Source organism: Notothenia rossii, assembly GCF_949606895.1.
Source record: "Notothenia rossii genome assembly, chromosome: 9".
In the NCBI taxonomy this organism is placed as follows: Eukaryota; Metazoa; Chordata; class Actinopteri; order Perciformes; family Nototheniidae; genus Notothenia; species Notothenia rossii.
In genome coordinates, this window is record NC_136907.1 from 68,890,677 (window position 1) to 68,912,152 (window position 21,476).

The 21,476-nt window shown below is 41.5% G+C and overlaps 1 protein-coding gene across 1 annotated transcript; it reads right to left on the minus strand.

Annotated features, from left to right (window-relative positions):
* Positions 1–273: 273 nt before the first annotated feature.
* Positions 274–20,715, minus strand: emilin2a (elastin microfibril interfacer 2a). Its single transcript, XM_079651885.1, has 9 exons — positions 20,436–20,715; positions 19,504–19,629; positions 17,095–17,285; positions 15,000–16,970; positions 5,981–6,331; positions 3,687–3,740; positions 3,194–3,253; positions 1,902–2,042; positions 274–940 (listed from the first exon to the last, which is right to left on the minus strand). Exons 1-9 carry the CDS (start codon positions 20,579–20,581, stop codon positions 612–614), a joined length of 3,369 nt encoding a protein of 1,122 aa, XP_079508011.1. The 5' UTR covers positions 20,582–20,715; the 3' UTR covers positions 274–611.
* Between the last annotated feature and the right edge of the window lie 761 nt (positions 20,716–21,476).

Below are 21,476 nucleotides of genomic sequence, written 5' to 3' on the forward strand. Positions count from 1 at the left end.
GAGTCCAATGGAGGCATTTCAGGCAGGGGGGGGGGGGGGGAACTCCGTCTGGAGGGAACTTTGGGATTGTAGCCTTTGCAGACCATTTACATGCACAAAAGCCTATATACTATATAACACACTACAGGAAAGGGAAAACTCCAAAAAGCATAATGGGCCCCTTTAATAAAAAACATGTGTGGTCTCATACTCTGACTCGTCATGGTTTGCCTACCTACAGCATGATTTTCAGCTGATAGGTTAAGCATACTGTATATTAAGACTGTGAGAAGGTTTGTTAAAATAACATTTTATTATTTGTTATGTTAATTTATAAACACTTATTTACACAAGACATTCACAATAGGTACAAAAGGGCAACATCAAATATATTAGAAACAAATCCTGCTTCTTGTTTTCAGGTATATACTGTATCTGGAAAATGGCTTATGAAATGCAATGTAATGACTTCCTAACTGAACTTATAAGTGAGGATCTTCACACAGCGGCTCTGCGTGGTAAATCACAGCAAATCAGTGAAAAAAACTGCTTCCTCTCGTCATTTATTTCCTCCAGTCCTTTTTATCTGGGATCAAACTGGTCCTTGCTGTTTCGGCCTAGCTGAGCTGCAGCTATGACTTGTGCTGCGGTGCGTAGAGGAAGATGGCGCTGAAGGTGGAGAGGGTCTCCCGGGCCCCGGTGGTGGCCAGCCGGCCCCCGGTCCTCACGACTCCGACACGGTCTCCTTTCCTCAGAGGCAGGATCACGCTGAAGGACACGGACCCCCCGCAGCCACAGTCTCCAGTCGGGGGGGCCCCCTGTTGGCCGGGCCCTGCAGAGCTCTGCAGCCGCTGCACCCTGCGGTTAGACACGGACAAAACGGCCTCCACCCGGTCCCCCCGCTGCGCCGTCAGCAGGCCTGAGATCAGGTATCGGCCGTCCAGAGGGGCGGTGAAGATCCCTGCAGAGGAGAGAAGGGACGAGTGAGTGAGATCAATGCGTGAGTCACATGTCTACTAATGTTTGTTGTTACTGTGCGTCCTGTTTTTCAGCATGAGGTTAAAGGATATAGGTTCACAGTTTGTCAAAGATTTCTTAAAACAATAGTCAGGTGCACATGAACATTGAAACAGATGTTGCTTTGTGTCATTATTTCTCATGTTCATGTGTCCAGAGAGTATATTTAGTATGGTAAGGAAAATAACTAATTGATTTTGTATATGATTTTATACACCTCGGGGCAAATATCTATACCAGTTTTTAGATAATGTGAAAATTCACACTTTTAACAAGAATTCCAAATCAGGTTTATTTTTTAAATACTTGAATTGGCTTCACTAAGTACCTGCAAATGTGAGCTTATCTTTGATATTCAACTTGTTTATAATTTAAAGATACCAAATACTTTAATGTGCTTATTGTAAACCGCAATTTCACAGTACTACAGTTAGTCTTTGGGCACAGTTTTTGGCACAAACTAATGGCCTTCACGTTGTAAAGATAGGGAACAAATCCAGTCCTTATCCCTTAAAAATATGTACTCAGGATTTTTTATGATTATCCAAATCAAGTGGAAGTCTTCCAAAGTACTTTTTGTATGAGCACATTTCTTTGACATCAAACTCGAAAGATATCCTCTTGATTTGTTTTACTTTTGATTGTATTAACTGACTGATGAACCTCATTTAATTCAATTACAGAAATTACACAATTTAACTAAAGCCTGTTGAAATTAAGAGCTGTGTAACTGAAGAAAATCTCTTATCATAAACTAAAGACAACACAAATGTTGAAGACAAAGAAACTGAATTGATGTGATATGCAATTGGATTGTTTGTTGGTCTGACATTTACCCAACAATATCCATGCAAAGTATTATAATGACCCTGCGACACATTTTTCTAGTTGTTGTTGTTGTGTACCTGTGTGTGGATTGTAGTGTCCTCCATCATTGACGATGACTCTGTTGAAGCGGATGAAGCCAAACTCTCCAATGAGCGGCTGCTGTGTGAGGCCGGCAGAGAAGGAAAAGGGCTCCTCAAAGCCACTGCTGGGGGCCGAAACTGATACAAGAAAATGCATGAGTCAATCTTTGTCTCATTTCAAAGATACATTACTCACTTTTTATACAGTCACTGAAAAAAAAGACGTGATAAGCTGTTTATTGTAGGGTAAATAGACTAAGGTAGGCAAATCAACAAAATAATGTTGGCTTCAAATGTTATTATCCGGACACATGTACAGAGAATAATCACTGTATCATACAAAACTAAAGACAATACATCATACAAATAATCACTGTTTGAAATGGGGGGGAGCCAGGGGAGCTTGGCTCCCCTAAAGAGGGGGGGGAGCTCCCCTGAAGGCCGACTTTGAGATAAACAGGGGGAGCCAAAAACAATTGTTCATATTTGTGTCACTGATTAGAAATGTTGAGTTTCTGTAAATAAAAGTTCTTGAAATAAATAATAGTTATTGTTCATTACAGTTTCTGAATATTTGTTTTATATTTGTGAATATGTCTGGGTGTTGCCATCTGTACGTGGCGGCGCTGCATTCTTTACGCTACTTACGTTACTATGGTTACTTACTATGGTTACGGCGGCGATGCCGGCGCGGTATTTGAAATGTTCATATTGATATTTGTTTAACTCTGGCTTTGTAATAAAAAAATATGCCGAAACGAAAACAGCCAAGCGTCACAGCTTTAGGATTCACAAGCAAAGGAGCGAAGGAGTCTAAAATTGACAACGTGAACGGAACAACTTTTAGTTGGCCCGGCTGTAAGCGGCGTTTGTAAGCGTCGAGTTTGACGGCTCCAGACCGAGGGAGAGGCCTGCCAATGCGGTGCGTGAACAGGCTTCAACAACGGCCGCCGGCGTAGTTACACCGTCTGCAGTAGTAGCAGAGTGTTTTTATAGCAATTGATCGAATCCGCGCTGCTGCGCCAGTCAACAGAGCTTGCGTGTGATTATTTAGTAGCAGGATGTGCACTGAAAAATAGGGCTCCCCCGAAAGCAAATGGGTAATTCGAACACTGCAAATAATCATACTTTGTGGTTAATGTTCAGATGATCGGTTAAGTATTATCTGATAGTGCAACAGTGGGTATTGTGTCAGCTTTTAATTCATTCACAAATCCTTTATCCGAGCTAATAATTTATTTACTTTTTCTTTATCGATGCAGTGACTTATTGAGAGGAGCGTATTTTACCTGGTGATATAACGGGAGTGTGTTGCATCGGGTTCCAGGGCATCTTTGCAGCTACAGGAACTACAAGGTATAAAAATAAAAGTGTTAATTATGTACCTTACCTCCTACAGTCCCGGGTGTGAGCTGCCACGTCTATCTTTATATATGTTTCATTCAAATGAGTCTATTATTATGTTTCAAAAAATAGAACCACTGTATGACATTGAGTGTTTTTGTCTGCTTTTCTGAGTCAATAGCTGAAAAGAAAAAAAGATCTTTGTTTCAGCAACTTTAGCTTTTATCATTACCAAATGTAATATTTGCCATGTCTCGCTACAGAGGAAGACGAGCTAAAATCCTTCCTCAGTCCGCCCACATCTCCTTTAAGCAAACACATCCAGTTCCCTCTCACCCACACTCTCAGGCTACATATTATTCACAACCTTTTCCAATTTGACTTGTAGTAGAAAGGCAAAGGGTTGTAACTTGATGATTAAGTGCTACAGTACATTACCTTGGCGGCTGTCTGATTGAGGCTTGAAAGATGCAGGCTGCAGAGGAGGATAGCCTGCAAAAGAAAGAAATGAAAAACACATCATGTTTTATCATCATCTGAGGAGAAAAGCTAGGAGCGCTGGCCAGAGGGAGTTGTTTGGTTTTCCATCCCAACATTAATGAGAAAACACTGTGGCATAGAGTAGCAGAGGTGTAAATTAGAAATAAAAACAGCTTGTAAGCTCGACTGCATCATTTTGGTTTTATTTGTGGCTTTTTGAATCATTTTGATGTTGATTTAGCTGTTTTCCAGGGCAATGAGATAAGCAGATACAGGCCCCACAGTTTCCTCCGAGGCTTGAAATGAATGTGCTGTTTGAGGTCCAAACAAAACCAACAACCACTAAACAGACATTAAACAAACATTAAACAAACCAATCACAAGTGTTCACAGCCCTGTACAGAATAGATTGTATGAAAACCTGCCTTTCAATGCTGAAAAAGTTAAAACGTTTGTAACCAGGTTGAAAATAGCCCTTACAGTGAAATAATAAATAGTCATTTAGTTATAAGTGTTGTTAAAATATCTTTTAATCGTTATCTTTGCATGAACCAGATATTTTAACAACACTTATAACTAAATGACATATTTATTATCTTGTTTTAATTTCACTGTAAGGGTTATTTTCAACCTGGTTACACGTTCATGACTTGCATGAATTTCCAAGTTCAGTTCTCAGGTTAAGATTCTTAACCAACACATTTTTTAAAGTGTGTATTTCAAATCTTCTCTCTAATCTTTTACACACCAAGGATAAATCAGAGCTTGTGTTATATTGTTTGATGTTATCTAATCATTATCTGCAGTTCCGCTAATTCAAATCAGATCTGGCTCTGTGAGTATCGGTTGGCCCCAGTAAAAGACTTTAGCATGGATGACACAAAAACAAAAAAAAGTACACGGATAATTAAACCTCTTTTATAAGTTCCATATGTGAAAAATGGCCCGATTCCAATTGCTGTCATTACTGACGCAGTTTCAATGAGTATATCTGATGTGACTGTGAAGTGACAGCACTGTTGACAAGAGGAAGAGACATATATTATGTCACACATGTGGTAATGCTGGCTAAGACTCAACTCCATGGTGCCAGAATGATCACACTGTGTCATAAAATATTCTCCTTGTCATGGAAGTAATGACAGATTCTAGTTTTAGCATCAATTCATTCAAACAAGTAGACATCAGATCTGGATAAAGGAGATAGATTACAGACTCTGGACATTATAACGCATGAAGCCACGCCCTAAAGAGTGCTTGATTAAATACCCTGTTAAAAGCCCTAGCTAAAAAATCAAACATGAACCCCAAAGTTCTTGAGACTGATGACGACCTTGAATGGTATCAAATGATGTCTTGCATTGATTGAATATTGTGAATATTCTCACTATAAGCGTCCAGACACATCTCGTCTGTGATTTCAGCTCCCAATCCTTTCTCCCAGGCTTCCCTAAATAAATCTGAAGATGTATCATTATGGCTCTGAAACATACTGCGAAAACAAATCCACCAACTTGGGAAGGATTTCATTGTCAACAGAAGATGTAAGGCTGCATACTGCAGGTTTAAGACTTTATATGATGATAACATGAGTTTTGAGACCTAATGTAGGATCCATCAGATAATCAAAACACGATATATATATATATATATATATATATATATATAGATGTACGAGAATAACCTGGAATGACTTTCCTAAGATTATAAGTTAACAAATGTGTAATCTTGCAAAATGCACTCAATTTCACTCACAGAAATCGCTGTGGTTTGTTATAGATGATACGGTGTGAATATTACTGTGGCAGGTTTCTCCCTCTTTATGCAAGTATGCATTATTAGTCAATACATTATATTGAATATTTACTAAGTGAATGTTTAAGTAAGTGTTAGTAGTCTGGCTTCTTTTCATGACATTGCTATTGTGAAAGGACGTAAAGGGCAAGCCTGTTATTATCATTATTATTATTATTAAGTGTTGTAGCAGGTCATTTATTTATTTTGTGACCCCTTTATTCTCTGTCCATTTCCCCTTGTACATACCATTAGGTACTGCATGTCCTCATTTTTATATGCACTGTAAACTCATTTAAAGCATTACTAAAACAGGTGTTCTGCCATTGATCCATGTGGTCTTTAGTGGAACTAAAACTAGACTTAAAGCATATTTGTTTGGTGTTTACACATACTTATACAACTCATAAAAACACATTCATGTTGAGCTGCAGATAATCCCCACCCTCAGTCCTCACCTGGTGCTCCAGCAAATCCGTTGACAGGCACGTTGGACGAGTCCTCAGACTGTCTGCGGACCGTCACCCTGCGGCTGTACCCCGGGGGTCCAGCCTCGCCCGTCTCCACCACCGGCCGGACAGGGACCAGGGGGGGGACGGGCGGTCCGCCGGGCTGCCGGCGGCTGGACGGGTGGATGGGCGGGCCTATATGTATTGTGTGCCTGTTAGGCTGCATCGGCTGTCTGGGGTTGGACGGCTGTCTGGGGTTGGACGGCTGCGGCGGGATGATGAGAGGGATGTGGATTTGTTGGATTCTGGTTCTGGTTGAATCTGGCTGAGGAGCCGGCCTCTCTGGTCTTAAGGTCATTCCTTAGAAAGAAAAAAGAAAATGACAGAGTGGCAAGATCGTAAGTATGTCAAAATAGAAGGGCAAAATAATATATTTGTAACTGCCTCGTGATTTAGATCTGTTCCACAATTCAATGGGTTCTTACTTGGCCAACAATACAACCTTTCACCAAGTTTCATGAAAATCAGGCAGGTAGTTTTGACGTAATCCTACTGACAGGCAGACAAAGAAACAACAAACCAGCTAAAAACAACACCGCCTTCTTGGTGGAGGCAATGATTACAGTTCACTTTCTGACCATAAACCATACTGTTACCACCATCTGGTCACAAGAATTGAGAGTTATAGAAAGGGCTGTAACTGCACAGGCACTAGCCTTCAATTAGCTTCGGTTGTTTACAAATCCCACTTCCTCTCTCACATCCCTCCCTTCTCTTGTGAATTCTCCTTTAACGACTTGAATTCTGATGACAAGCCAAATTTGACCTGGCTTTCACGGCACCTCTGAGCGTTTTTTTTCAGCCGGTATCATTATTACCCTTCATAAAAGCAAAGCAGGCGGGCTGTGTGAGTTTTAAGCAACGAGAACCATCTGAACGGAAACCGATTGGCTGCCTGCCAGACCCCCCGGGGGCGCAGACATCACCTGGGCCTCCGAGGGGAGCGAGAGACGCTGGGAGACTGTCCTGGGGACAAATAACAAAATAATTACACTACCCGCTTTGTGTCTTAAACCCAGGTGTCAGGCAGATTTTGTCCAGCCATATTTAGAATTCAGTCATGGGGTTTCTACATAAAAAGGCTTGTTTGATGTAGCTGTGTCTGCAGTGCTGTGCAAACCCTGTGGGGGGGTTGGAGTACATGCAACAGGATTACTGTAATGTCACTCAGCCAAAGTGCTTACATTAAGGAAATGACCACTTAACCCAAATGGTTATACAGCCAGATTTGGCAGAAAAAGGCTCTGATTTTAGAGGAAGTGCTCAAAGAATACAAACAACACAGATTATTCAATGACTACAAGGAAATGATCTAATGTAAACAGAATTGAGAGATTACTGTTAATTTACGAATGTTAATCTTAAGAAAACATATCAAAAAGGTTAAAGGGGGCTGTAGATATGAAGGTATAAGTGGCGTAGAGGTGTCTGGTATAAAGTCAACTGAGACATCTGTGTGAATATGATTGGATGTTGCTGGTCAGCTGGTATATGATCAGCTGTTTTTACAATAGTCCATGGAGGCTGAAGCATGAGCGAATGTAGCTGCCTCTAAATTTGGCATCTAAATATTACAAGAAAACTCTGAAGGGTACTTTGACTTATTAATATTGAGGTCTACTTTTTCATGGTGATTTCAACCTTGTTTCATTGTGAGACTTTTCTCTGTATCCTCATCTACTGATAAAGACCACAAAACCCAAGATACTTTGAAGTGGGGGATATATCAATAGTCAGTGTATTAACTCAAGTAGATAGCGGTTGGCAGATCCCCAGTATGGAAAAATAAATAAAGCTTTCAATTAGACTGATATAAATTATTTTGCTCCTTGTCTTTATTTCCGAACTATGGTTTTCGGACATCTCTATACACTGACTATAACATAAGTATACCTCACACAACCCCACTTCAAAATATCCGAACTACCTTAGACATTGTACTGTTCCCAAGGTCATGAATGAACATTCATTTAATTACTTTTTAACTCTTTGAAACAAAATAATATAATAATGTGTGTGAGTTCTGCCACAGCCAATAACATTACGATTAATAAAAGTGAACTCCACATTCAAACTTGTACTGTGGCGAAGTGATGAATGGAAGTACCTGAGAGCGATGGTATTACATTTAGTGTCTGCCTATTACTCTGGATTATGAAAGCCATCATCAATTATCAACAAAATGACTCCTTCTTACTGAAAGTGATACTACAAGCCACTCAGAAACCACATGTAGAATCAAAAACAAATTAAACCCAGCAATCATGTTGTACTGAGATAATCAGAAATCTCTTCCTCATTTCCTCCCTGCGACTCCTTCAGGACGTCGGTTGCCTGAGTGCATATTTCCCATGAGCTCTCAGTCTGTGTCTCACTAAGGGGGCAACCACAAAAACACACAGATGGGGGAGGGGGGGGGGGGGGAACACATGCAAACTAGTGCTGGTGCAACCAAAAGCCTCACCAAAACCAGATGTTGTTGGTCAAAAGCAGATTGAAACACAGCTGGGGGAGGGATGCTGTAGTCACTGTTGCCTCCACACATTGGGGTGACAGTGCGTGAGTGTTCAAAAGTGTCTGAAAGCGTGGAGGAATATTGCAGCACACAGGCTGATCATGCGATGGAAAACGGTGTCAAGGGGCACAGAGCAGGGTGTGGTACCATTAATGCATCACTCACACTCTGAACATACTTTTTTTTCTCCACCTCATTTTGCTGCAGTGATATTAATGATGGGAGGTGGAAATTGTGCACCGCCTGGCAGACTTTGGGGACTCCCATTGTGTATCTGGGTCCTTTCTCCTCTGAAGACTTCCAGATGGGCTCAAGGGTCAGAGATGGAAACACCTCAGGTCGAGGCCCTACAGATCTCTTTAGGGACGCTGCTGCAGCGCCTCGAAAATCCTGGTTCGCACTAAACATATACAGTGTGTGTTTGTGGGTGGTGTCAAGTTCAATTTTCCATTATTTTCCAGCAGACAGCCTTTCACTTCAAGAAGCCTTTGATATCTTGTTTTTCTTGTACTCCCTGATCACGGTGGACAGTTAATCTTACTGCCTGTCTTTTCTATATAAAGCCAGAATGATCAATTGCAAAGCATTGATCCATGAAATCAAAGCCTTAATTTTGTCCTCGATTGGATTTGTTTCCTTTTCTGAAGACCTCGTCTGTTGATAGACAGGACAAGATGGAGGGAGAGGAGGAAAAGGAGTCCTCTGGCATTTTTGGAAGGACAAATCGGAAGAAAAGAAAACTGGACAGAAGAGCGACGAGGGAGTTGAAGGAGAGCAGTTCAGAGATAAGCGGGAGAGAGGAAGAAACCGGGAAGTGATTTGAGCTCGACTGGGATCACCTCCAAAACAAGGAGGAGTAGAGAAAAAATAACATCTTGAGAATCAAATACGAAAATTGAGCACAAGAAAGTGAATAGGTCCCCGCCTGAATGAGGAACAGCATGCTCAAACTCTTTGAAAAGCAAAGCATTTCCTATTTTATTATCATGATTTCACTTGAGTTGACGTTTTCAAAAGATCCCTGTTAATTCTGTACACTTGAATACCTTAAAGCCCCACCTGCAGAGTATTAAAGTCACTTTAATGTGTCTCTGTTTAAGTTTTTAACAATGCAATTAGACCCTGTTGCTTAACCACAACTCCCTTTCTTACGGAAAACAAGCAAAAACAAACACGCAAGCTGTAGCGTCAGACCTCCACTGCAGCAGCTGCTTTGGGCGAAGCAGTGCAAGCACTTTTGCCTCTAGAGTCACACACTTCCAATCAGCAGTCATATTGAGTAAGGGCAAAGCTATTCCTGTTAATCTTTCAGTTATGTTATTACAACACCTCGTGTGTTCCCGGCCTCCTCGGGGTCTTCATATGATCGAGGAAAGACTGAGCTCAAACGGAGAGGAAACATTTCAGTAGACGCTGCTCCACCACCACACCCGAAGAGCTGGGAACTTTTGTATCTGCATTAAGACTTTCCTTCCGAAACTTGAGGAAATAATAAATCGTCATTCTACCTCAGCCACATTATTCAACTCCCTCTCTCAAGGGCTTTAGGATAGAGACTATGAGCTCAAAGAGAGAGAACATCATGATCTTGCCCTTTAAGGAAGAGATTGACATTTTGAGGACTGTAGTTTACAGACATCTTCTCATCTTTGCCGAGATGAGAAGATGTCTGTACAGTGAAAGACTGTAAACAGGAGGAAACGGCTAACCTGGCTCTCTCCTAATGTAATCAACACAACGTAATACAAAAACAACGTTTAAATGACATTTGCTTGGGGGAATGTTACCGAAAATATATCACATGTTCATCAGAAAATGTAAAGGAATACTTCACCCAAAGAAATTATAATTTGTATTTAAATAACTCATCCTGTGTTTCTACAAACTATTCAATAAAATGTTGTTTTGCTACTGTAGCAAGCCTCCTCAATAAACAAAGAATCAGAATTGACAATTGAAGTAAACAGGGGCTTAGTTTTTCTATGCAAAATATATCAAACATCAGTTTTGAAACCATACTTACCAAAATGACTTGCATTTTCACTAAAAACCTTCCTATTTTTACACACTTCCACATCAACAGTCCTCACACAGACAAGTAGGACGCCTAAGCAGGTATACAATCTAAGTGGGAGTGTATTTAATAGTAAGGTTTTAGAAACAGTGCATGTCATTTTGGGGTTGAAACATTCCTTTGAGCCAGGCAGTCATTTACCTTTTCTAGCCTTTATGCTAAGCTAAGTTAGCCGGCTCCTTGCAGAAGCTTCATACTTAAAGGGGACCTATCATGCCAAATGCACTTTTGTACGTCTTTTATACATGAATATGTGTCCCCGGTGTGTCAGGGAACTCACCAAGTGTCAGAAAACACAACCGTCTCTCTTTTCCTCCATACCCAAATCTCTAAAAACGGGGCTGCAACGGATCTGATACAGATTTGAAAATAGTGTGACGTCAGTGACGAGGAGCTCCGCCTATATGGCCAACTCTCCACCAATCAGGGGAATGAGAGGTTGCCGTGGCATGGTAACAGCATGGTAACAGCATGGTAACAGCATGGTAACATGACGCTCGTAACTCGGACCCCTCCTTTGCTGGGGGGCGTGGTCAGCTGCAGCGCATGCAAAGACAGGGGTGGAGGAGAGCAAAATAGAGCGAAATGAGGCATGGCTAAAATGCATGCTCTGTTTGGTATTTTGAAAAAAAAAACGTCTAAATATACCTTATATAGGTATGGCCCTACAATAAATTATTCAAATATAGCATGATAGGTCTCCTTTAACATACTCAACTGACTCATCTAACTTTCACCAAGAAAGCTAATTAGCATACGACCTAAAATATCCTACATTTAAACATGCTCACTCAAATGAATATCTGGTCTAACCGTGGGCAGATGTGCGGTGTAATGTTACATGTAGGGAAATTACATCAAATAGTTTGGAAATGAATGCAATGGCAAATATTGGTCTCTCTTCACCACATTGGTTAACCTCTCCACCCTCTTTTCTCTCCTCAGGTCCCTGTCATGCCATTGTTTTGGACAATGGTTAGAGAAAGGGAGGCTCCAGCGATGGGGCCCCACTGATGACATCACAGCTGAGAGGTAGACTTGAGCATCTGGTCCTGGGTGTGGAGCTCTACTTCTCCATCAAGACTAGCTCCAGCAGTGAGTCAGGGCCCTTAATGAGGACCAGACTCCACTCATGAGGCTGAGGTCACCCTACGGGAATCTCTGGAGACTGGTATGTGTACATGTGTAAGGAGAAAGACAGGGAGGCGGGTGTATTGTGTATGAGCCTGTGTTTGTGTGTGTGTAATGGTGTACTAAGAGACTGGGAGTTTGAGGTCTGCAGTTTTGTGGTATGAGTAAAAAAGCGATGTCACGGTGCATGAGAGAAGCCCTCACAGCTCAAATTGTTCATAAAAGGGAGTGGATGAACCAGTCTGGTGTTCTGACATTTATATAAAGCAGCAGTGAGGCTCAAAACAGTGCCTGTAAATCATCACACCCGTTAGGAGGGGTTGACCTTGACATTTAAGAATTTAATTCCTCATATAAAAACTGGGGAATTCTTAGGACAACATGAGTCTAAGTCGCAGGAAGTTTCCAATGTGGGCCTCTGCCTCTTGGTGCTAGGACATATTGAATGACATATTCAAGGAGGCCCAATGAACCCGTGTCCTCCCTCTCTGGGAAATACCCTGTGGCCATTCATGGGATCTGATCCTCCTCTCCAAGCCTCCATGTGAGCCAAGCTAGCAGAACGCATTATATGGAGGATTATCTTCAGGAAAAGTTTGTGTTTACACAGATGTTAATCACACTTGATAAACTTGCTGGAAGAGGAAGCTGCAAAGGAGTGTGTGTATTTACTCATTTTAGAGACTGGCTACCCTAATGTGGGAGTCTATAGACTTCTTCGTGGTGAAGTTGTTTAATAATCCATATCTAATTACTCTCATGAGGTATATCTTTTTCGACCATACTGAAAAGTTATAGGTAGAAGTAATAAATATCATTGTTTGCTTTCGTGCTGGGAGTCAGAGGAAATTCAATATGAAGCCACAGCCAGGAGCAGGTTGGTTTAGCTTAGAAAAAGATTAGAAACGGGTGAAGATATCTAGCCTGTCTCTCTATAGAATAAACTCTTCAAATGTTGTGCACATTAAACCAGTAAAACCACAACTTTATGCTTTTATACTTCATTTCATGGACAGATTAAACCAAAACGTACAGAATAGACATAACGTATTAACAGGTGGTCAGATTGTTGTTATCTTTGGACAAAGCAAGGCTAGCTGCTTGCCTCGGTTTTAACACTTCATACTAAGCTAAAATAACTGGGCGCAGGCTGTAGCTTCATATTGAATGAACAATGTGGTATCTGTCTGCTCATCTAACCGTAAACAACACAGTGAATACGTTTATTTGATTAAGTGACGCCTGCGACATAGTTCAGGATCAGTCCAGTAAGCAGATTCTCCAAACATAATTTAATTGTGTAAACTATGAAACATGGTGCAAAAAAAGTCAACCATGTGATATCTCACTTGGAAGAGAAGGAGCCATTTATCTTAGTATCTTATTTCTTGGAATTATGCATGTGGATGTGCATGATCAATAAATATATAATTTAAGGTCCTTCAGAAAATAATTTATGTTTATTAGGAATAACTGCCCGTCCACACAGCAGCGTTAAAAAAATCTTGAAAATCTTGGAGGTGGGCGTGTCTGAAAGCTTGGGGATTTTTTGCGAGCAACGCGACCAACAACCCATCACATGAATATCCCGCCCCCGACATACAAAGCAAAAAACCCCGGGGATTTTATGCGAGCAATATATATATATATATATATATATAAACTCCCCAAACAGGCGAAAACCCAGTCTCACCCACTGTCTCTGCCACCTCCCTCCATGCCTGGTTCCTCCGGTTTGTATCCCGGTAAATAGTTACTGGTCGTAAAGAACCGGGTGATTTGCTACCGTAATTTCTCGTTTGGAATATGAGGAAATGTCTCTCCCAGTTTACACGCGGTTTGATTGGCTAGCGCTTGTACTGTCAGATTTGCATAAACGGGATTTGATTGGCTGACGCTTCCACCTCAGCTTCAAAAGTTGAACATTGCTCGACTTTTGAATCCTGAACATCCTGGAAATCCTGGAAATCTTGGAGGTGGGCGTGTCTGAAAGCTTGGGGATTTTTTGCGAGCAACGCGACCAACAACCCATCACATGAATATCCCGCCCTCGACATACAAAGCAAAAAACCCCGGGGATTTTATGCGAGCAATATATATATATATATATATATAAACTCCCCAAACAGGCGAAAACCCAGTTTCACCCACTGTCTCTGCCACCTCCCTCCATGCCTGGTTCCTCCGGTTTGTATCCCGGTAAATAGTTACTGGTCGTAAAGAACCGGGTGATTTGCTACCGTAATTTCTCGTTTGGAATATGAGGAAATGAACTGCGGTATGTCTCTCCCAGTTTACACGTGGTTTGATTGGCTAGCGCTTGTACTGTCAGATTTGCATAAACGGGATTTGATTGGCTGACGCTTCCACCTCAGCTTCAAAAGTTGAATTTTGCTCGACTTTTGAATCCTGAACATCCTGGAAATCCTGGAAATCTTCGCTTTGCTTCCCCACAATGCAGTTCGGCGAAAAGCGAGGCAACGTGACGTCACCCCATTCAAAGTGAATGGGCAGAAGCGTTGGAAGATTTTTTAACGCTGCTGTGTAGACGGGCCGTTAGTCTTATAAATCTTCTCTTTTTTTTAAAATGTTTAATCCAGTTTGCTTTGTCTTCACAAATAATTGTGATATAATTATCATTTTGTGTGAATTTTGTTTGCTGTTTTGTTTGTTGCCACCGTGTGTATGCCAATGCTAATACTAATAAAGAAAGAAAGTATGCTGGCCATTCAATGGCAAACTCTTCGCTTTGCAACATAGGCCTACATGCTGTGCACTAATTTCAATGCGTTTCTTTAGGCTCTGCTCACTCCCTTACCTACCCTGTCTGCAGTCACACTGGTCACCTGAAAGCTGATATTGCTGCAACAGCACAACTGCTGCACTCATATAGATTTTCATAAGCTCCACCTTAGCATTCAACTGTAGGCGTTGAGTCTACATTTTGAACGCTATTGTCTAACTCCCTGTCCAAAATAGAATAACAGCTAAATACCAATGCTGTAGATATTAAACATTCACATAATAACCCAATAATTTGTGCCAGCTGACTGTAATTAGTTCCAAACTCTGGGATCTGCTCGTTGAATACATACAGTATGGATAAATAGAATGTGGCTTTCATTGGCTTTAACTGGTTTGTGTCACTTAAAGCCAACAAGGCCCCTTAGATCATTGTAGTCACTTCCTTCTCAAGCGATTACCACAGCCAACGATTCCATAAAACCACAACAAAACTGTCTGCTCACCTGGCTCTTTGGCGGTGACGTCTTTCAACACGTGTTTGGCCATCGAGGACAGCTGTGCCTGGAGCCTCTGCATGGAGTTCTGCAGTACGATGATCTCTCCTCCATGATTTCCACAGGTGGCGTTCATCCTGGTCTCACAGTCCCGCAGACCACCAACATTTCTATCCAGTCCCTCTTTCAGCTCTCTGATGTTGGCAGTCACCCCATCTAGCCTTCCACACACCTTTTCAAGTGTGGTCACACGTCCATTGACAGCGGAGATACCATCGGAAACACCCTGTGTGTTCTGTTTGCATTGACTCAGCTCAGAGGACACCTGCCCACTGAGCGTATCAAGCATGTTCTTCAGCTCCTCCACCTGATGTCTGGTGTTGTCTGTTTGGACGCTGGGTACTGCAACGGCCGAGGCCCAGTTGTCCCGTCCTCGACCCCCAGGGCCACTCTGCTCTGCATGGCAGCATGTGGAGTTTATTTGGTGCATATCCTGGTTGTATTTGCTTAAGGAGTCGCTTAAACCGGTAACAGCACCAGCCAGACCGAGCACATTATCTTTAACATTATTCAATCCCTTCTGGAAATCCTCCATCGTCTTCACATGACGTTCATTTGTGACCGAATGTCTTTCAACAACATCTTCTAGTTGCCTGAGCTTCACCGCGTTGGAATTGAGATCAGTGTGAAGAATGTCCAAATCATTCCTGTACCGAGTCAGGTCCTTAAATATGCTTTCTAGACCTTTAGGTGTTGGCGATGAACTCACTGCACCTACATTTATTCCTGAGCCTGAACATCCTGCAGAGCACAACTCTCCAACAGCATTGACCTTATCATCCAAACCTTGGAGGAGGAACTTGTTGTTGTTGACTTCTGTCTGGATGGCATCCATGGAGTCACTAAACATCCCAGGGAAGGAGCTGTTGCTCATTTCCACCAGCATGTTCGTAAACTGGTCCTCCATGCCATTCAGACGCTCCTCCAGAAGCTTCCGGATTGCTGCCACTTCTTCCGAAATTGTACGTGTAAGTTTCTCTTCGATATAGAAACAATGAGTCTCTGCATTTTGCTCCGTAACATTAATGCGTGCCTCCATCTCTTCAAGGATTAGACTGAAATCATTGTCTTCCTGAGGTGCAGACAGATGCGCCAGTTCGTTGTCAATGCGAACATTCAAGACGCGGTAAGCCTCTGCAATACGGTCAATCTCACGCCACAGGTCTTTATGGTCACTATGATCCTCTTCCTCTTCGGATGGATGAATCTGTCTTTGAGTCCGTATGGGTCCATCTGCGGCTGCCATGTCCAGACGAAGTGCCCGGATGTCCTTCCTCAGATCAGTCTCCTTGACATCCAACAGCTTGGTCAGTTTGAGCAAACCTTCATCACGGCTGTCTTCACAGGTCTTGACCTTGTCATTGCATGAGCTTTGAAGCTTGGCCATCTGTTCCTCCACATTCTGGTCCAGCTCCTTCTTCAGCTTCTCAAATTTTCCATCAACGTAGCTCTGGACAATATCAAACTCCGCTATGGCCGGAGCCTGAGATTGAGAGGCTTGCATCAGGACGCGGATCTGTCCCTCGTGACTTGTCATGGTTCCTCTTAGGTCCTCCAAAGCGCCATCTTTGATTTTCAGTTCATTGTTAAGATCATCCAACCGGGTCACTATTTTGTCTATAGCGTTGTCTCCAACGATCCCTCCTCTCGTAGCCTGGTGACCGTCCAGCACTGCTGGGCTGTCCTCGATGTCTGCAGCTGGAGAGCTGTCTGGCGGACGCATGTTGTTGAGAAGCGTCACCAATATCTTCTTTGTGTCGTCTTGCAGGTCTGTGCGGAGGTTGGCGGTTAACCCTGTCAAAGTGGACTGGAGATCCTGGACTATCCGAGAGAGGCGCTGGACTTCACCTTCCAGAAGATGCACCTTATCCCCCCCATCACGCCTCGTTTCATGGTGCGCTGTCTCTCTCCGCTCTGGCCCTACAATCAGATGAAATTTGAACAAATGAATCTCTCCTCTTTGAGAAGAATGACACTTTGAAAACTTGAAAATATGTGGTATTAATGAACAAAAACTCTTAAAGTAAAACAGAAAATGTCTTACTCTGCGTGTGTCTGGGTGTATATCCAGGATTCTGTGGGTAGTAGGGCTGTGTTCCCTGAACTGTTTGTCGGTCCGGGGCTGGTTTTAAGTCTTTGCAGTCCAGACCGTGGTAACCAGGACAGCATCTCCACTCCAATTCTGTGACTGATTTGAAGGCAATCTTGTACGTGGGTCGAAACCGATTGTGGTATCTGTAAAACAGGACGGAACCTTTTTTACCAAGATCTCAAACAAATATAAATATAAAATGGGAAACGCTGCTTTATTTCTAGGATAAATCCAGACCCTTTTTGAGTGTTACTCCTCTATTTAGCTTGTTGTGCTACAGCTACTCTGCCGTTTCTAAAAAAACAAAACAACACTTCCAATAACAAGTATTTTTTATTGGGAACTGTAGCGTCCTGCAATCACCAAAGCACTTGGGATTTTGGGATTTTCTTTGAGTCTGTCTCTGTTCATGAACATTTCAACTTTCTAGTCAAGGCAAACAGTTTCCAAAGAAACAATAGATGAAATCACTTCCCTGAAGTAGGGGTCGTGACATCGAGAACATCTGGAAAGTCGACTGAAACAATCATCACACAGCACATTTCCTAACAGACTCCATCAATGATAACACTATAGCAGCTTGACAAATGGAAGAAAGGGAACTGAAAACCTTTAAGATTATGGTTGTTTTCAACTGTGTTCCTTAATCTCTTCTTTACAAGAGAGAAAGCCAGAATATAATGTCATATCTTAGAAAATGGAAAAAGCCAGAGGTACCTTTTTTCTCACTGCCATCTTTTTTTCTTTACGCAGAAACGTGGAAACTTGGTCTCCTGTGACCTGGGAATTTTCTGTTTCCAGGAATCCTTTCCTCATCACAGTCTCTTGTGGATGTGTTTGTGCATAGATCACAAAGCTCAACCACAGATAGCATGCGGTGTTTCACAACTGATAATAAATCGCAAAGCTAAATATATTATAATTGCAACATGTTCCAGTAAAAATGTTATTGACTGTCTCTTAATACTTGCTGGCGTGGACACTCCAAATTACAACAAGCAATTACACCATTAGGGGAACGGATTGCTGTTTATCTAAGTTACACAAATAACTTTTCCGTTTCAGATTTTCTGATAATAAATCTCATGCACTGATCACAACAACGTTAATTCATTCCATGTGAAAGCTGCATCTGAATACAACTAGGAGGACATTCCTTCTGATGATGTTTCCATATCAAATTGATTTGTACTATTATTTTTTATGATGTTGAAAAAGTCATCAACAGAAAATTGAGATATGTTATATTGAGGACCTCCTGCATATGACAATTCAACAGCTGTGAAGCCTCTGGGAGTGTGATAATTACACATGTTTGACCACTAGATGAAACTTGTGGTAGAAATGTGCAGATTTATGAAAACATATGTCAGAGACAGAGCTGCTCTGGAAACATGTTCCATGGGAAACAAGTTAAAGTTGTAGTAAATGAAAAAGACAAAAGGAAACTCTCCCAATAAAATTCAGTGTCTAACATTTTTTACTTCTTTTGACGAAGCCATTCACAACCTTGGAGGTCAGCTGTCTCGTAAAGCTAACTGAGTCTGTAGTTAAAGTCTGATCATAACATTTAGTGCTGTTGTCTGTTCCAAATGCACAAACTGAATTTGGAAAGAAAGCTTTTACGTGCCCTGCTCCCCTCGCTTAAATAGCCTTCAAATACTAGGATAAAAAATAAGCAGAATTGTCAGGTCTACCTTGTAAAAAATAAATTGTTGGTCTCAAAGGGTTTAATATACAAAAGATTGGTCAATCTTGACCCATAAATCTAATAGAAAGGGGCCCAGATGAATGCTGATTTTTCATTCAATGCATGATTGGCTCGAGGCTACACATTCTCAACACCACAAGCACATTAGACACTGTATACTGTTGATTGGTGTATTTCTATAATCTTTTTCTAAGGATAGGGTAACATAAGGCAACATACGTATGATTGAAGCTAATTAAATACATTACATTATAACAGCACATTTTTCTGTTACTCTTGTAACATGTTCATTTTACTGAGAATCCATCTTAATACTGTGGAATGTTGTGAGTATTCGGAAGAAGACTAGAGTAGTGGTCATAAAGTGGATCCTAGCTGTACTTTTGTAACTTGAAAGATTATTTCAGGTAAATTACCAATAGCAGTTTATTCATCAGTTTAAGGCTACACTTCCTGTTTAACCCTTTGTCATATTGGTGGGATTTAACTTGCTGTAAAACGCTGTGCATTTAGATCAGCCAACAGTTGGTCTAATCTAAATGTACAGTTTTTCTTTGGTTTAAGAGAATATACCCTCAAGGTCTCTCTAAGAGAAACATTTTGTATCACAGCATATCTCATGCACCCTTGACCCCTCCCTGGATGCTCACGTCACTTGTTTCTGGCAGTCTGGCTGGTATGCTGGGCAGGGGGCCATCACGGGCTCCTGGAAACTCTCCACGCTCCCTTGCACCGAGCAGCTCACGTTTTTACGCACCACATAGGCACACCAGTTCCTGAAGAAGAGGGAGGCATACATAAACAAGAACTTCAAGATGTATACCTAGAGCTATCGAAACACGTTAAATAATTACTATGCAAATACTATAAAATTAGATATGGGATTTTAGGCGATGTTGGATGACAAAAACATCACAATTAGGGGGCATTTGAATGAAATGGCTTTGATTAAAGGTTGTTGTTTTTGTCTAGACTGATAGATTTAATCTTCTACTTTTCAATATTGTGTTCAATTTACCTCTTGTGCTGTGTTTATCTGTTTCTATGTCTGTCAAGCCCTTTGTCATATTGTTTTTGAAAAGTCCTACATAAATGGAGTTTATCATTATTTATTGCCATTTTGTTGATGCTTTACTGAGCTTTCACTATAGGTTGCGTCATTTGAGTGACTTTTAAAATAATGTTTTTGTTAATCTCTAAATAGCAAATGAACTAATGGTCTCTTGAATCTCAACGATAAGAGCAATCACTGGCATTCCTGCCTTTATCTGGATGTTATCACCTTTTAGCATTACTGGCAAACTTAAGCCACATTTAGCCACAGGCAGATACAAGCCAGTGAGTGTTAACAGGCTACAGATGACCATAAGAGGTTAAATCTCCACCGGCCTGAGGTCATTCCGATCAATAAGGAGTATGGACCTTCATCTCGTTTTTATTGGCAACTACGCAACAACAACGTTTACCTTCAGGGGCAGTGGGGTTTAAGAAACGCCCGCGTTTAACTTGTTTTTTGGACTTCAACAAAAAAGCTGAAAAGTTTAAAATGCTGTCCACAAAAGAATAAAACCCCGTAATTTACCTGTTTCTGTGTCTGTGTACCGGTCCAGTGTATGCAGCTCCATGGAACAAGTCATAAGAGGGGGGAGACCCGTAAGTGAAGTGAAAGTTCAGAAACAGTGAGAAAATGATCCACCGCCAGTCCATCGCTCCACTTCTGGAAGTCATACTTTAAAAACGCCTCAAAATAAATAATCCTAACCTCGAGAAAGAGGGCTACCCTGTCAGTTTAATGTGCGAGGATCCCAAACACCACAGTCACATTGCCCCAGTGACTTATCAAACTCCAAGTTTGGGGAAGTCCACTTTGACTGCAACTCCTTTGGAATGACGCGTTTGGGGCCAACACCCTCCTCCCAAAAATTCACGAGAAAAAAACTCCCCAGCTTTAAGAAGAAAGTTTTATAGATAAAAAAAGGGCCTTTGTTTTATAGTTCAAATGTTCTTGTTATGTGTTGATCTATTTATTCTGGCATCAGAGATGATTTTGTATACAAGTTGATTACTTCTTTGTCTGCCCACTGCCACAAATTCACACCTCACTGATGAACATAACAGGATAATGTCTCCTGAATGTAACCTCCAGAGTTGAAAGTGTGTGCTGTGGGATTGATGATATTCATGGCCAGGGATAACAGAAGTAATCTACATTGTGTCTGCTCTGCTGCTTATATGGAGGAATATAACGTGTGCAATCTGTTCCTATTGCATTGAGCTAATCTTTTTTTCATGCCAAACTGAGCAATTTGCTGAGCACAATCTTAGTGAGGTGGGAGACAGAAAGTAACACGTTAGTTACACTAGAGTTTCAATTCACAGCACTCTAGGCAGGAATTCATTGTCAGTGCTTTAGTGATGTGTGAATGTGTGAGGAGGATGAGTTTCCAAGCACAAAGTGGTGCTGTGAAAAATATCTTTTAGGGAGATAGTCCTTATAGGCAGTATCCTCCCACTCTTGATTCTGTCAGTCAACATTAAATGAACAACTCCGGGGAAAAGATTAGGGATAACAAAGTCGAAAATTGAAGAAGTGGCCGAAAGGGAGATTAGGACTTGAAAAAAA